The sequence below is a fragment of the Numida meleagris genome, chromosome 9 (genome assembly GCF_002078875.1).
Source record: "Numida meleagris isolate 19003 breed g44 Domestic line chromosome 9, NumMel1.0, whole genome shotgun sequence".
NCBI classification, from domain to species: Eukaryota; Metazoa; Chordata; class Aves; order Galliformes; family Numididae; genus Numida; species Numida meleagris.
In genome coordinates this window covers 17,230,319-17,244,695 of record NC_034417.1, presented here as the reverse complement: position 1 = coordinate 17,244,695, position 14,377 = coordinate 17,230,319, and the positions used below count along the sequence as shown (strand labels likewise).

Below are 14,377 nucleotides of genomic sequence, written 5' to 3'. Positions count from 1 at the left end.
AACTCAGACCCTGCCATCTCTGGCCTAACAGGGACAACGAGGGGCACTGCCAAGGCTGCCCAGGTGCAACCAGACATTCTGGGATGCTGGTGGGGCAGGGCAGCGCGGCAAACCCCTCAGATCCAGGCTATTGCAACAGCAACCAGGGACGGGCAGCACGGCAGGCTCCAGAAACCTTAAGTAACTTTCTCAGAATTCATTTTCAACATTCGAGCTCCGCAAGGAGCCAACAAAAACAAGCAGCAACAAAACTGCATTTGAAGCGCGCGTCCTGCCAGCAGCCCCGCTGTGCCAGCGAGGAAGGCCTCGGAGCGGGGCTGTGATGGGACGCGATGGGCAGCGAAGAGGGCGAGCTGGCTCCAGACGTCCTGTCCTCGCAGCTAAGGACAGGAGCAGCTGGGACGGCCCCAAGGAGCAGGTTTGAACCAAAAATGGCCTTGCTCACCTCCTCCCTCCTTCCCACAGGGTCCGGCGCTGCTGGCACGGAGCGCTGCAGCCTTTAAATGCAGCTTTTGTTTCCGCGCGTTCCAGGTTTTTGCAGCAGGCCGGAGGCTTGCACCCATTCACATCTCTCTCTCTCCCCGAATAATTTTTCTATAAGAATGCTGCAAATCAATGTAGAAAGGGGTCGTTTTGCTTTTTTTTTCTTTTTTTTAAACCCACTTGTGTGTGGGGCTTTTTTTTTTTTTTTCCACTTACTGAAAATTACATTCTTTGCCAGAAATGATGATCCTGGTGACAGAAACCACGCAACAAAAAAGCTCCTATTGTACAAGACTTTTCCTTGGCGGGTGAGATTTGGATCCTGGGCCCCTCTCCGCTGCTTTTAAATTTCCATGATGCTTCCTTTGGATGAGAAACCGGGTTTTGGAAACTGTTTCTTTTGGATCAGCCTTCCCAAGGCAGTCATAAAGAATTCCCCTTCCCAGCAACATCCCTCAGCAGCTCTCTGACTGCGAGTTACCTCACATCTCATCAGCTGAAGGCTTTCTTCCCAGGGAAACGCGAGCAATTCTTTCCTCCACCGGACAATAATTACCGTGTGATAGCTCTGATACAACTCGCTGTGCTCTGCAGTGAGTTTGACAAGTGTAAGCTTTCCACTTTGCTTTATGGGAAGGACTGGCTGCTTCGAAAAGTGGCTTAGTTTCTTGCCAGCCTGGTCTGCACATCCCCACGGCTGCTGCTCTGGCTGTTTCACTGCCAAATTCATTCATCGAAAGGAGAGAGGAAAAAGTAAGTGCAATAAACCAAAATGTGCAGCAAAGGGATGTGGATTTCTGGAAGGTTGGGTAGGGTCGGGGGAGGAAGGGAGGTGTCTAGACTCAATATTACTATTGTAGGGCCTGGCATTATTTATGACATTTTCTAGGCAAGCCGCAAACTGAAAATAGAAACCAGGAGACATAAAGCCACTCGTAACCCCTAAGGAATGGCTTTGCAAGCTGTGTGACAGTGGAAAAGCTGAAAAGCAAAAGACTCGTTCGACTGCCTTGGACAAAACCTCCGGCAGCACGAAAAAGCAATGTGCCCTAAGCGTCAGAAATGAAACTGCACAGCCGAGAAACACGGCAGATGTGAGAGCCAAAGAAAGCCGACAGACGCAGCCTCCCGACGGGTGAAACTCGTCCCTCTGCCAACTTCAGCTCTGTGCCCTCCTCCAGTCCTCCTCACACCATGTTTGGAAGGCAAGGGGTACACCTCACACTACCCACCCGCCCTGGATGCGGACAGCAGCCTAAGCAAAGCAGCCAGAAATGGACAATAACGGGAACGGACACGTGGTATAAAACAGCTCCGCGGTCGCCCCGTGAGAACCGCTCCGTATTGAGCTGTCAGCCTTAGAGCAGCCCACTGGCATCTGCAAAAATGACACGGTTACCAGTAACGCTGGAGCATAATTATGTGTTTTCACTCGAGGTGCTGCAGGCAAACCGGAGGTCATTTAGCCCCAGAGCAGTTTTTATACATCCCCCCAGACTTGCCCGCAATAGGCAGTAACGTCAGATTCCTCTTGCCAATAATTGGATGTTAGCAGTTTCAGAACTAGCTAGATAGCATACAACTTTTTATCACTCGTAGGTGGCAGCTCTTAGACTGCGTTTGTGATGCATAAGTGTTCTCATCCAAAACCAAAAGGAAGCATGGCTGGGCCTAGGTGATACTGTGCACACAAACAACAGCATGCACACGTCCCAGGGAAAGAGTGAGTGCAGGAGCCAGGGTATACCCAAGACCTGCATTAACAGTGAACAAATCCCTATACTAATTACTCATTCATGTCCCCTCTGCTTTGCTTGATCAGCCTAAACCTTGTCTTGCAGCGATGTGGAAACACAGCTGGAAAACTTCCTCGTGGGGGAATTTGATCTGTTTGGACTACTTTCCCAGCTGAGTTTGCAGTGCCAGCTCTGGTCCCCTGACACGGGTTCATGCCCACACCGCTGTCCCTTGCTCTGCTGGCAGAGGCACCAAGACCCGAAGCCTTCTTCTTGCACCTCCAAATACTGCTAACTCCTTCGATGCTGGCTGGTGACAAGTGGCACAAGCCCTGGCAGCCTGGCCCAGATAAGTACAGCCTGGCTTCAGTAAAGCACCCCTCCTGAGCCAGAGCTAGGAATCCCCCGTACCTTTTTAACGACAGGTATCACCAGGAAGCAGCTGACAGCAGCAGGAGAGTCCAAACCCTTCTGTGGGGCCTTCAGAGGACACATGCCCTGCAGCCTGTACACCGAAATCTTCTGGTCCTGTGGAAGAGCGCATAAAAGTCAATGAATTTCCATCGCTTCTCATGATTTTTACACTTTCATACCCGAAAGAGATCCAACTGTTTCCCAAACAGTTTTTATTTGTATTTCTTTTTATATCCAAAGCCTGGATTTCCCTTTGTTTCCTCTGCCTATGGGTAGAACCTGGGGCTGCCCTCCCCAGAACGAGCTGCGACCCAAACCCAACCAAAATCACCACTACAGCTGTTACAGCAGCATATCTAAACCAGCATTTGGCAACCCTGACTCTGAACAAATCCTGAACGTGTTATTTTGCATCAGTCTGTCAATTCAGACAGTATTATACCGTATGCATACCTGCTCTACACCTCTATCTACTACAGAGCAGCTGGTTTGGGGAACAGCAGCACGTTCAATGTTGATCAAAAAGGTGAAAATAAAACGCCGTAAGACCTCCGAATTATACTTCTTTCTATACTTCTTGTTGTGGAAAAAAAATAAAAAAAGGAGTATTTGAGCCCTGCCTCAATTTGGGTGGACAGAAAAGCCAGATATCTCATATTCCAACATGGAAGGAAGATAAACAGCTTCGCTCAGTTCCAGCTTCCATGCGCCAGCTGCGTGAGTTACCCAACACAGATTATATATTCAGCACATGTGGCCTCTTCCCCCCCAGCCCGAAACTGAACGTCAAGGAACATTTCCATTCGTTCCATCTATCTTTTGTTTGTCTTGTGTCAAATGGCCGTGTCAGAACAGGCTGACACTTAACACAGCCCTTTCTGATGGGCGGATGCAGGCTCAGAGATAAACCAGCCATGCTCTCTCACTCTTATCTTTTCAGCTGTGGTTTTCCATGGCAAACGCTGCACTTGGGTACCCATTTCCCACCAGACTCCAAACCCCTTGGGCCTGTTTTTACAACCCCACCCCGACGCATGGTTTCTTTCATTGCTTCCCTTTATCACTTGCAGATAAGGACATTTCCCAGATGGAACCCCCGGGTGCAGATATGCCCCAACCGGGACAGTTTCACCTCGGGCAGCCGAGGTTCCCACGGTTGATCCGAACACCAGGAGGCACAGCCATGATCTGGGTAGCAGCCGAATAGCAGGCAGCACCGACACAGTATGAAGCCATGCTGCTCAGCTCGGGCTCCCATCACCTCCACCACTCTTAGTTCTGCTGATGGACGAGGCTGTAGAGCTGCGTCCCTTGTGAGGAGGAGCACTGGAGCAGGGCGCTGACGGCCTTACCTCGGTGGCAGCCCAGAGGGCGTTCTGAAATTTCAGCTGGCAGCACAGCTTCATTCCGGGGCAGCTCATCCTCTCCACTTCTATGACCCCCTTCTCTGGATTCACCACCGTGTAGTTTCTGAAAAGAGCAAACCGTTGGCTGGAGCCAGCAGCCAGCCTCCAACCCGCGCACAGGGCACTTCTGGCCGAGTGATGCGGATGGTGCTGCAGGGCTCTCAGAAAGGAAGAGACATAAAGATGTGCCACAGCTCTTCCTCGGGGCAGATGTGCGATTGCTTCTGCAAAGATTTAAGCTCAGCTATCCGACTTTGCACTGAAATGGACGAGGAGCGCTTCCATCGCCAGTTACTATAACTCAGCTGTGAGACAAGCAGCTCCAGCTGAAGAGCATTAATTAATAGCTGCAAGGTCTCAGCCTTCCTTGCCCATTAAGATTCTCAAGAGAATATGTGCTCTTTTTCCAAGTTCACTGCCTCAGTATTATCTTGCTTCATCACTTATTCTGGTACATAAACAGAAGATGACAATTCCTCCACATAAGAGCAACGATCCGTAACCTGATAAATTCTTTTATAAATATGACCTATAAATATTTTTGCAACTACAAGGATTTTGTTTGTTTTGGGTTTGGGGGAGTTTATTGGCTTTGGGCGTTTGAACAACAACTGGATATTCACAATCACATCTGCGAGCCCAGATGTTTGACCAAATGCTACACAGGCAATCACATGTCCTGGAATCTGTCATATAGAAGCAATTAGTTATTCAGCCATCTCCAGCAATGGGATTGTCCAGTCAGGAAGCAGATTCCCTGAGATATACTGCTGTGAATATCTGGACAACATCCACGTATTCAAACTACATCTGTGGGTCCCATGTGTTTCAGCAGGAATAGTTACACTGCCTGCGCTGAACGACTGGCCAGGCACCACAAACAGCAAAGCAAACAGTTCAGGAACAAATCACGTACCTTTCCCATTAGGTTAATGCCCACGAATAACGAATACATTAATAGCAAATTCAGATCCCTTTGTGAATGTTTCCAAATAAAACGCGGGCTGTAAAAATCAGCAACATCCATAAAAATAAACCTAACTAGCCATGGGTCACATGTGGCTGAGCAAAATACCATCACCTCAGTCACAATTTAATAACACTTAAAGCACATGCCTCGCCAGTATAGCACACATTTTACTGGAAGCACACACTTGGATGCACACACAGCTTCAGGCATGTGGCTAACTCCTGATGATTTCAATAGGATTTAAGCATGTGCTTAATTGCTTTGCAGAACAGAGATGGAACTGCAGTCTCAATTAGGAAAGGTTTAGCGTTAAATGGCCTCATTAGGAAAGGCAGAACACGTCTGTTCTCATGTGCAAATGCTCCATCCTGTGTGTACGAATCATTACACTGCCCTAATCTTCTCCTCATATTAACTGAAGCAGAGTTAAGCTCATTAAATATCCTTTATAAAGCAACCACTGTTCCCAATTAAAAGAGTTTGGGAAAACAGCGTTGAACGTATCCTTGGCATTCACTCAAATTCACTTTCACCTTCTTTACCTCCCCCCCAGAGGGGTAAGTGAAGACACTGAAGGATTTTCACTTGAAAAAGAAAGAAAGAAATGAGTGATAGGAGCCATCTGACCTGGTGTCTTCCTTCCCATCCCAGAAAACCACCGTGTATTCCTGTCCTTGGGAACAGAAGAAAGACGACTGCTTCCCACAGGGCAGCAGGTACATGAATGTTGCAAAGGTGGGATCTTTCATCTGCCCTACCACAGAGATGGCCAGCGGACGCTGTGGGGAAAGGGAAAGAGAAAGACACACATCACAAAGGCAGCTGGAGGTCCAGATGGAAGAACAGAATCATAACCATTGCTATGAAAGCTACAGAGCCAAGAAGCAGGGCTTCTTTCATAAAATCTCCTGCTACGTACTCACATCTGCACCAACTTCTTACAAATCCCCCCTCAGTGGTTTTTAGCATCCCTCTGTATCCCAGAATTTATTCAGATGTAAGATGCACGAATTTTGGAAGCAGACCCAAACTCTGCCTGTCTGTGAGTCAAAGCAACTTTTATTTGAAGGACAAGAGCTCCAAAACACCAACTTAATTAATGAGAAATGTAATACACCAATATCCTTTTTTTCACACTTTAAATCCTTTTCTTATCCCCTCATATTGCCTTTTATAATCGGAGGGGTTTTGAAGTCTTTGTAGTTACATTCACAGCGTGATACTGTAGCTGCTTCTAGAAATTATGGGTAATGCCTTGCCCAGGCGAAATCAATAGCCTAACTGCCACTGACATCAAGGGACCTGCACGTCACCCCAGATGTCTTAGGCCACCAATCTGCCATTGTTTCATTCATAAAACTCTAATTTAAATTAGTAGAAGCTCTGGGCCAAATCAGCAGGAGGGGGAAACGGGCAATGGAGCTGTACCAAGAGGGAGCCCGGTTCTGCTGTGTGCAGAGGGCTGCCCGTAGCTGCAGAGAACACTGGTGACGAGGGGGGTCTTGTACCTTTTCTGGCTTCGTGTCCCAACACTCCATCATGAGGGCCTGCATCCTATACAGCTGCACCTCTTCTGGCTGACCAAGAACGGGACGGATCCCTTTAGACAGCTTCTTGGCAATCTGCAGTTGGTGCTGCCCCAGCACCGGCCGCTGACCAGACAGCAACTCGTACAGCACCATTCCATACGAGAACATGTCGACCTAGAGCCAGCGACAGAGAGCATAGAGAAGCCTCCCTTGGTAAAGACAGCGCTGCACAACAGCACAGCGGTTAGGAGGGAATTCAGCATGAAGCCAGCCACCACCACCCACGGATAGGCCACGGTTACCTTCTCATCGTAGACTATGCGAGGCCTGATCTCGGGGGCTTGATAGCCTGGTGTGCCTTCCACCCCGAGCGCTCCTTCATGGAAGGACTGCCGGGAGATCCCGTAGTCAGAGAGCTTGATATTGATGTGCTCCTTGATGTCCAGGGACCACACCAAGATATTGTCTGACTTCAGGTCACAAAAGATGATGTTCTTCTTATGCAGGTAGGCGAGGCCGGTGACAATCTGATACGCTATTTTGTGTGTCAGCATGTGTCCCAGCGGCACGAAGGAAGACCCTGCCACAAAGGAACAGCCTTCAGGTCCTGTAAGCGTAACTGCTTTTTCCCCCCTTCCTTTGTCTTTGAAACTTCAGAGCAATAACTAAGAATGTTTTAAAACATCACTCAACGCCAACATTCAAAGCGCCGCTGTTTGTGTTGCTATGTACATCTGGCAGTTCTATTATGAGTTTTTTTAAAACCCTTCCAACCTCCAGACCCCTGAATCTTCTGGTGAGAATTAATGTTTGACTGAAAGCTGACACAAAGCCAAGGTGCCAAGAGGGTCAGGTGGCCTCAACCTATCTCAGAATTAGTGTCATTCATTTGACAGCGACAGAAATACAGACAGTTACGGGAGAATTCAGACACACACCTGCAGGGGGAAGAACACAGCGCTGCACAGGGAGAACTGAAGAGAGATGCACTTCTTATTACTTAATGGAGAAACTGAAAATCCAGCCTCCAAAGTCGTTTTAAAGAACCCTGAGCATCAGCTTTTACTCAGCCCCCAAAGGCACAGCTGAAGAGCAATGCCATCCTCCCACTTTCCCTACTCCCCTTCAGTAAATCAAGCAGCGGTTTCGGTACGATCGATCATTTGTCAACACTGTGACTCAGGAGTGAGATCTCCCAGGAGGAGGACTATGCTTTTACCTTTGGAGTTTTCGGATAAGACAGTGGTGAGGCTGCCCAGAGGGGCCAGCTCCAGTGCAAAGCAGAGTGGATGGATGCTGATGCCAATGAGGGAGACAATGCAGGGGTGCTGCAGCGAGTGGAGCATGCTGGCCTCCTGGCGGAACTCGGAGAAGTTCTTCATGGCATCCATGGCTCTCAGGTGTTTCAGCATGGTATCTGGCAAGACATACAAACTCCTTCTCAAGAGGGTGCTCATCACGGAGAAAATGAACCGTTTTAAACTAACATCTTCTAGGGGTGGATGTCACATTGCAGACCCTTCAGTGGAAGGCGTCTTTCCTACCCTTGCCCAACTGCCCTGCCAGAAGTGGGACTCTTTATCGTCCTTCTGCCATGGGACGCTCCAGGCTGCTCAGGCAAATCTGCTCTTTCAGCAGGCTACATGTCAGTGGGACACCAGCTGGCTGATGCTTCAGCTCAGGGGTTCCCTGATAAAAATGAAGAAATTGAGGCACTTTCCCCATTTCTTCTGCCCATGGACTGAACCTCTGATGGAAACCTGAGCTCAACACCCAGCATATGCAGTATGAGAGGCCATCCCTGCCTGCAGGAGCTGGCAGGAGCAGGAGGATTTCCAATTTCCTTGCTTTAGGTGCTGGCATAGATGGAATAAGACTTATTAAAAGGTAGAGACCTGCAAGTCCTTAGTGCAAACCCACGCAAATACACACTTCTCATTGCCAATGACCTCCTTCTCTGATATCCTGCAATGAAAGTGATCTTCCTTTCTGTATCTTACAGGTGTTGTCATGAAAGACTCCTTAAAACACACCTTCCTCATCCATGAAAACACATCAACTTTGCTATATATTTCAAAGCTGTATACAAACAGGTGCTGCCAGCACTTCAGAAAGCAAAGGCTTTTTGGTTTTAGCTTGTGATCTCAGGCTGCAAGACTGAATCTCAGTGCCGACTGTGTACTGTACCTGCAGCTGAAGTGGGAGAACTGCTGCATTTCTTGATCTGAAATCTCTTCACAGCCACTGGTTTTCCTTGGTATCGTGCCCGATATATAACGGTCCCACTTCCACCCTGGCCAAGAACGTTGTTTTCATTTTCACTACATTCCAGTTTGCTATTTTCCAAGAAAAGTCTGCCAAAAAGAGATTGGGGCTTTTTAATTAAAAGCAAAGCTTTAAAGGCACTGTAAACTCATGTTTTTAATGCGACTGTCATTTTCACGTGTCCCTCTTAGATTCTTAGTTTCATCTGCAGAGCAGACTGGATCATCTTTGTCATCTCAAGGTACTCTGTGCTGGCTCACATATGGCTCAACAGATTCCTTGCAGAAAGAAAAGTAATGAGCAAATAAGTGAAAAAGGTTTTTTGCTGTGGCAGCTTATCCTATGAGAACCCAATAGATCTGGAAAGCACATGAGCTCCTTCTCCAAGCAGATGGCACAGCTACACACATTTCCAACATTTATCTGTATTAATGATATTTTTGTTTGTTTCATTTACCTCCTGTTCCTCTTCTCTCTATTGAGGCAGGACAGGATGTTCATGAACAGCCCCACACTCTAAAACCTCATTATTCCAATCAGCTTACTGTTCCCAGGCTGTAATTCATCATTTCCCCACTCTTCCAGAGCCTACTTTCACAGCTGCTCGTGCTTCAAACATCTCCACTCACCTCACACCAGCCAAATAAGTCTCTAGGAGGCAACACTGCAAGGAGACCATGGTAGTTGGCCACTGGGATGCTGGCCCACAATACCCATCCAAACAACTGTAAAAAGGGAATGGGAGGCAATAGGAGCAAAGAAAGCTCCAACAGCAGCTGACAGGATGCCATTTGGCCAAGAAATCTCACAGCTCTGCTTCCAGCCCAAAGAGGTCTGAGAAATGTGAGCTGTAAGGGACACCAATCTCATGTTCTGCCTGCTGTCACGTTGTCTCTCACTCTACACATCGAGTAATATGGGGTACAATATCCAGCTGGAATGCAGGTAAGCAGCTACAAGATTTGGCAATGCTGCTACAGGTAGGAAAGAGTTTAAGCTGCTCAGGATTGCTGCACTACTGCTTCATATGCAGCAGCCCTGAACCATGCAGAAGCCTCAGCACAATGTGAGCTCTGTAGTGGTGTCTACATAAACTCACTCTCCTAAAGGATCTTCAAATCTAAAGGTGATCTGAGCGTCAGTCTTGTGACACAGCAGCACTGCCTCTTGGTTCTGCCATACTAAAATTTCCTTTCTGGTTCATACCAGGCATCCCAAGAAGACTTCAACCACAGCAGAGTACTGGAGGGCAACTGTGACATTAAAAAGAGACTTTCACATTGCACCGCAGTTATCCTAGAGGACTCAATAAAGCAAACAGTAAAAAACAAAGAATGGTTTTGTTGGAAGGGACCTTTGAAGACCACCCAGTTCCAATCCCCATGCCATGAGCAGGGCCATCTTCCACTCTCAGCCTGTCCTCATAATCCTCACGGTTGGTACATTCCTCTAGCAGAGATGGTTTAGGAAAAACACAAACAGCTGAATCTGCACACCGAAACTGAACCAGAGGCTATGGAATAACATTACCTGGCAGGAAAATCTGTCATGAAAAGCTCTGGGACCAGCTCTTGGAGAGAAACGGGGATGTCGGGGTGGTTAGGACACGTGATGTAGTCCAGTTCGATGGCAGTCAGGACGCAGTCCTCCATGTTGAAGTACTGCGCGTCCTCTGCCCTCTCGCCACGCTCGTCCTCCGGCCTGGAAGCGGCACAGATGTGGCAGGGCACGTACTGCTCCATCAGCAACGTGCCATCGCTCTCAGTGGCTGTGAGTGCTTCAAACCAGGAAAGCAAAGAGAAAACATAACTCAAACTGAGAAGGAGCAACAGCTTTGAGCAGATTACAAACGTCTGCAGTCGCCACCCGGATCCGCTGGCAGGAAATGGTCAGACTCCTGACAGCAGCAGTTGGTGAAAGCAGACTTATGAAAGCAGCTGGGTGCCTGATGCAGGGCAGGAGAAAGCTGTAGCTGCAGTGCTGAAGGCAGGAAGACATCGCTCTCTCTCATGAGCAATGTTTTCAGACCCTCTGGGGGAAAAGCTACCACGACGGAACCTCTCCCACTCACTACAGAGGGATTTGGTGTTGTCAGCCTCCATTAAATGTCTGCAATTCAGTGGGTGAATCCAGGCCATAGCCTTTGAAGTCATGACTCTTCTCAAGCTTCAGTGATTAACATTATCATTATTTTAATCTAAAGGCAAATAAAATCCTCTTTTAACTTCGTAACACGCAGAACATGATTATGTGAGACAACTGTTTCCTTGGGAGAACCTCCAATTAAGAGATTTTGGCACTGTGTTCTAGACCACTGAGTGACCGATGTGAGATGACAAAGAATACTTGAGATTTTGTTTTGGTTTTAAACAAAGCGTATTGGGGTTGCAAATGGCCTGCTGGGTAACAGCATGATCTGTGCTGATCACAGGAAAAGTAACTGCTGGAGTCAAGGAAGTTACCTTGGCACAGAATCCTTGGTATCATATTCACTCATGCCTCTCACATCACAATTTTATTAATTACAGGCTATTCCAAATGGGGGATAAAAAGCTGATCCAGCTGATGCTAAAAGGAGTTTTGGCATTGAGGTACAGCACCAAGAAGTTTGGGTGGAATCCTGCCTCCAGTACGAGCAAGGGAAGCGTCTCTCACTGCTGTACAAGCAGGTCTTGCTTCATCTGTAATGCTTCACTTGTGCTTGCTGAGATTGATGGGATGAAAGACACAAGGTCTAGACCAATGGTTCCTGGCAAAGAATCTCTGTCTGTCTGCAGGTTATCAGCTTCTCTCAGACATTATTGGCTTGAAACTCTCAGAGTCTGAGGGGTCCTCATTTAACACACAACACTGCACACCTGGAGAGCTTTGCCAAAGAACCTTCTGTTAAACAGACATCATACTGCATAGAAAATCATAGCAGCTCTCTTACCAGGAAACCACTGGTCTATCAAAGAGTTGACGTGATCTGTGATGAATGCCATTGCTGAAAAGTCTCTCACTTCTGACTGGCAAATGATTTTAATTCCCCCACTTTTTTTCTTTTTCCAATTGACATCAGAAGACTCAACACTGTGAAAGAAAGACAAAAGACAGGGGAATGAAGCTTTTGTGAAGGATCAGTGTCAACGAACTTTCATTCTCCTAGGAAAGTTGAGTTACAAAATAACATGTAGTTCATAGGCAATCAAAACAAAACCTTGGCTTTGAATATGAATTTCAATTCATTCCATTCTGCAAATGACTTTGAGAAGAAATTGCTCATAGTAGGTAAATGCATCATTACTACAAAGAGCTTAGTTCTATAATCCCCTGAAGCACAGTACACAGGAAGATATACTATGACCACAACCTTGTTCCAGAATTTAGGGTTCTAGGTTGTGATTTGCAATATCCGGTTCCAAGTCTCTTTTCAGCTGCAGACTGCCTAAATGAATTAGGAAAGTCACTATATCCTTCTGGTTTCCAGCTACACAGCAGCACCAATGGTTCTTCCCTGTCTTTCCATTATCTACCTTTGTAGATAACGCAGAGATGAAAGTCTAAGTGGCCACCAACTCCTCACATCTGTGAAAGAACATGGGTGGCTGCTATCCTCCAGCCTCACAACCAGCAGATACTCTACCTTGGCCAGTTTAAACCCATTGTCCATAGCTCCTGCCACATGCAGACTGATAGCAGTGACGCACCTCCACTCATCTGGATTGCTGCCACACAGTGGTGGGGTTTTAGGGTTCACTGAAACACTCATTGACTTAAGGAAATCCTTGCAGGTGAAAATGCACGATTGTATCTGGCAAAGAGTTCTGCTCTGAATACCACTTTCTGTTTTCAGATCTCTTTAAACTTGTGGCTGCAATAACACAGAGGGCTGATACATTCAGAACTGCCAAGCAATCACTTACTCACTGTTGTTGTCACCAGTTGTTACCAGATGAGTTATGTCTATTAGAAGAGCCTCCTCTTCCACCGATGAGTGAGCGCTGACAATGAGTCAGGCCCATTCATCTCCATTCAGGTGACGTGCTTCACACACTCTATTAGTCCCCTGTAACGCATGCTGCATTACAAACACAAATTACCTAAGATAGCCTCCATCAAAGGTAACGAACAGACCTTCCTGCCAGTAAACAGTGTGAGTCCTTTTGACTCGGAACGTGCTGCAGCGGTTTCTTTGGGTGCCTGTGAAGCTGTAGATGGTCACCTTTTTGTTTCTTGTCTTGCTGTTCTTCTTGTTTTCAAAAAGCTGAAATAAACAGAAAGCCACGATAATCATTAAAGCACTGAAATTTCTCCCTGTAACGTCGTTTTAATCGAGTAACAAGGTGACATCTCTCTTTCTGGCCTTCACAGATGCTACCGTAATATTTCCATACAGAGCGACCTGTACTCATAAAAAAAAAAAAAATGGCACTGGAATGAAAATAGGCATATTAAAAGTTGGCTTTGCAGCAATGAAAACATTTGCACGCCACTCAAAAAGGAACAGTTTCATGGCAGCAAACAGCTCCACAAGAAAAACGTAGAGCTGTCGGAGCAGGTCCACAGGAGGCCATGAAGATGATCAGAGGGTTGGAGCACCTCCCCCATGGAGAAAGGCTGAGGGCGCCGGGCTTGGAGAAGAGAAGGTTCCAAGGAGACCTCACTGCAGCCTTCCAGTACTTGAAGGGAGCTTAATTCGACAATCATGACATTTGTGACACGAACTCTTTAATTCCAGAAGTCTCAAAAACCTAAAGAGCTAAATGCTTTAGTGGATGATCAAGTCTGCCCTCAGTGTAGAGTTAACTTATCCACCTGTGTCACTGGAGGAAGATGGCTTCTCTCCAAGGCATTTCAAACCAGCACTTACAGTAAAATGTATTTCTGTTTTCAAACCAAAGCATTAATCTGCAGAACTCCACTGTACTCTTTGCCCTGGTACTTATTTTTCTGCAGACGTCTTTCCATTTACTTCACTGAGGACTGAATAAGGTCACTAGCAAGGGTGTTCTAAGGTTATGCAGCGTCCACGGGGACGTAAGCAAGGAGTTGCCAAGGCAGCCCTTTAAAACAGGTAAAATTATGAAATGGTTTCAGAAACCTGGAACTCAGAGTACCTTCCAAAAACAAGCAACATGTTTTCCATGTTCTGTACATCGGTGACAGAACGCAGTGTAAATGTGTAGCTGTTAAGAAGATACCACAGTAATACTAAAAATATTCTGCTGGTATTCATCATAGTTTCCAGCAGATCTATGTTTTCAGATACAAACTGCTGTAAAAAAAATTGTCTACATAACAACAAAATTGACTTAGCTTTCAGAACCTTAGAAAGACTACTTTAACAATATGCATACCACTTCCACTAATGGGATGCCTGTTTGCACTCAGTATCTCAGTAAGGTAACAGCCTTGTAATTTTTTTCCTCGTTTAAACCCATATGGATTCAAGCTGACTTGATGGAGATATTCCAGAGTCTGGCCCAGTGGAATGGTCATGGACAAGAGCTGCAGGCAGAACTCCAAATATTTGTCATTGGAAGACGCTGGGGGTACTGAGCTCTTCCAGAGAATGGTACAACAAGGAGGTGG

The 14,377-nt window shown here is 46.8% G+C and overlaps 1 protein-coding gene across 5 annotated transcripts in view; it reads right to left on the bottom strand.

Moving 5' to 3' along the window:
• The window catches only part of LRRK1 (leucine rich repeat kinase 1), a 67,900-nt gene that overhangs the window by 5,726 nt on the left and 47,797 nt on the right, over positions 1–14,377 (bottom strand). For all 5 annotated transcript variants that reach the window (XR_002441746.1, XM_021406961.1, XM_021406959.1 and 2 more), the window contains exons 22-31: positions 12,886–13,049; positions 11,736–11,875; positions 10,334–10,580; positions 8,726–8,892; positions 7,758–7,955; positions 6,841–7,118; positions 6,518–6,712; positions 5,637–5,788; positions 3,986–4,103; positions 2,631–2,747 (exon numbers count right to left, since the gene is read on the bottom strand). Coding sequence is in view for 4 of the 5 variants with exons in the window: in XM_021406961.1 (XP_021262636.1) it covers positions 2,631–2,747; positions 3,986–4,103; positions 5,637–5,788; positions 6,518–6,712; positions 6,841–7,118; positions 7,758–7,955; positions 8,726–8,892; positions 10,334–10,580; positions 11,736–11,875; positions 12,886–13,049 (1,776 nt within the window). In the remaining variant the exon portion in view is untranslated. The remainder of the gene's footprint in view (positions 1–2,630; positions 2,748–3,985; positions 4,104–5,636; positions 5,789–6,517; positions 6,713–6,840; positions 7,119–7,757; positions 7,956–8,725; positions 8,893–10,333; positions 10,581–11,735; positions 11,876–12,885; positions 13,050–14,377) is intronic.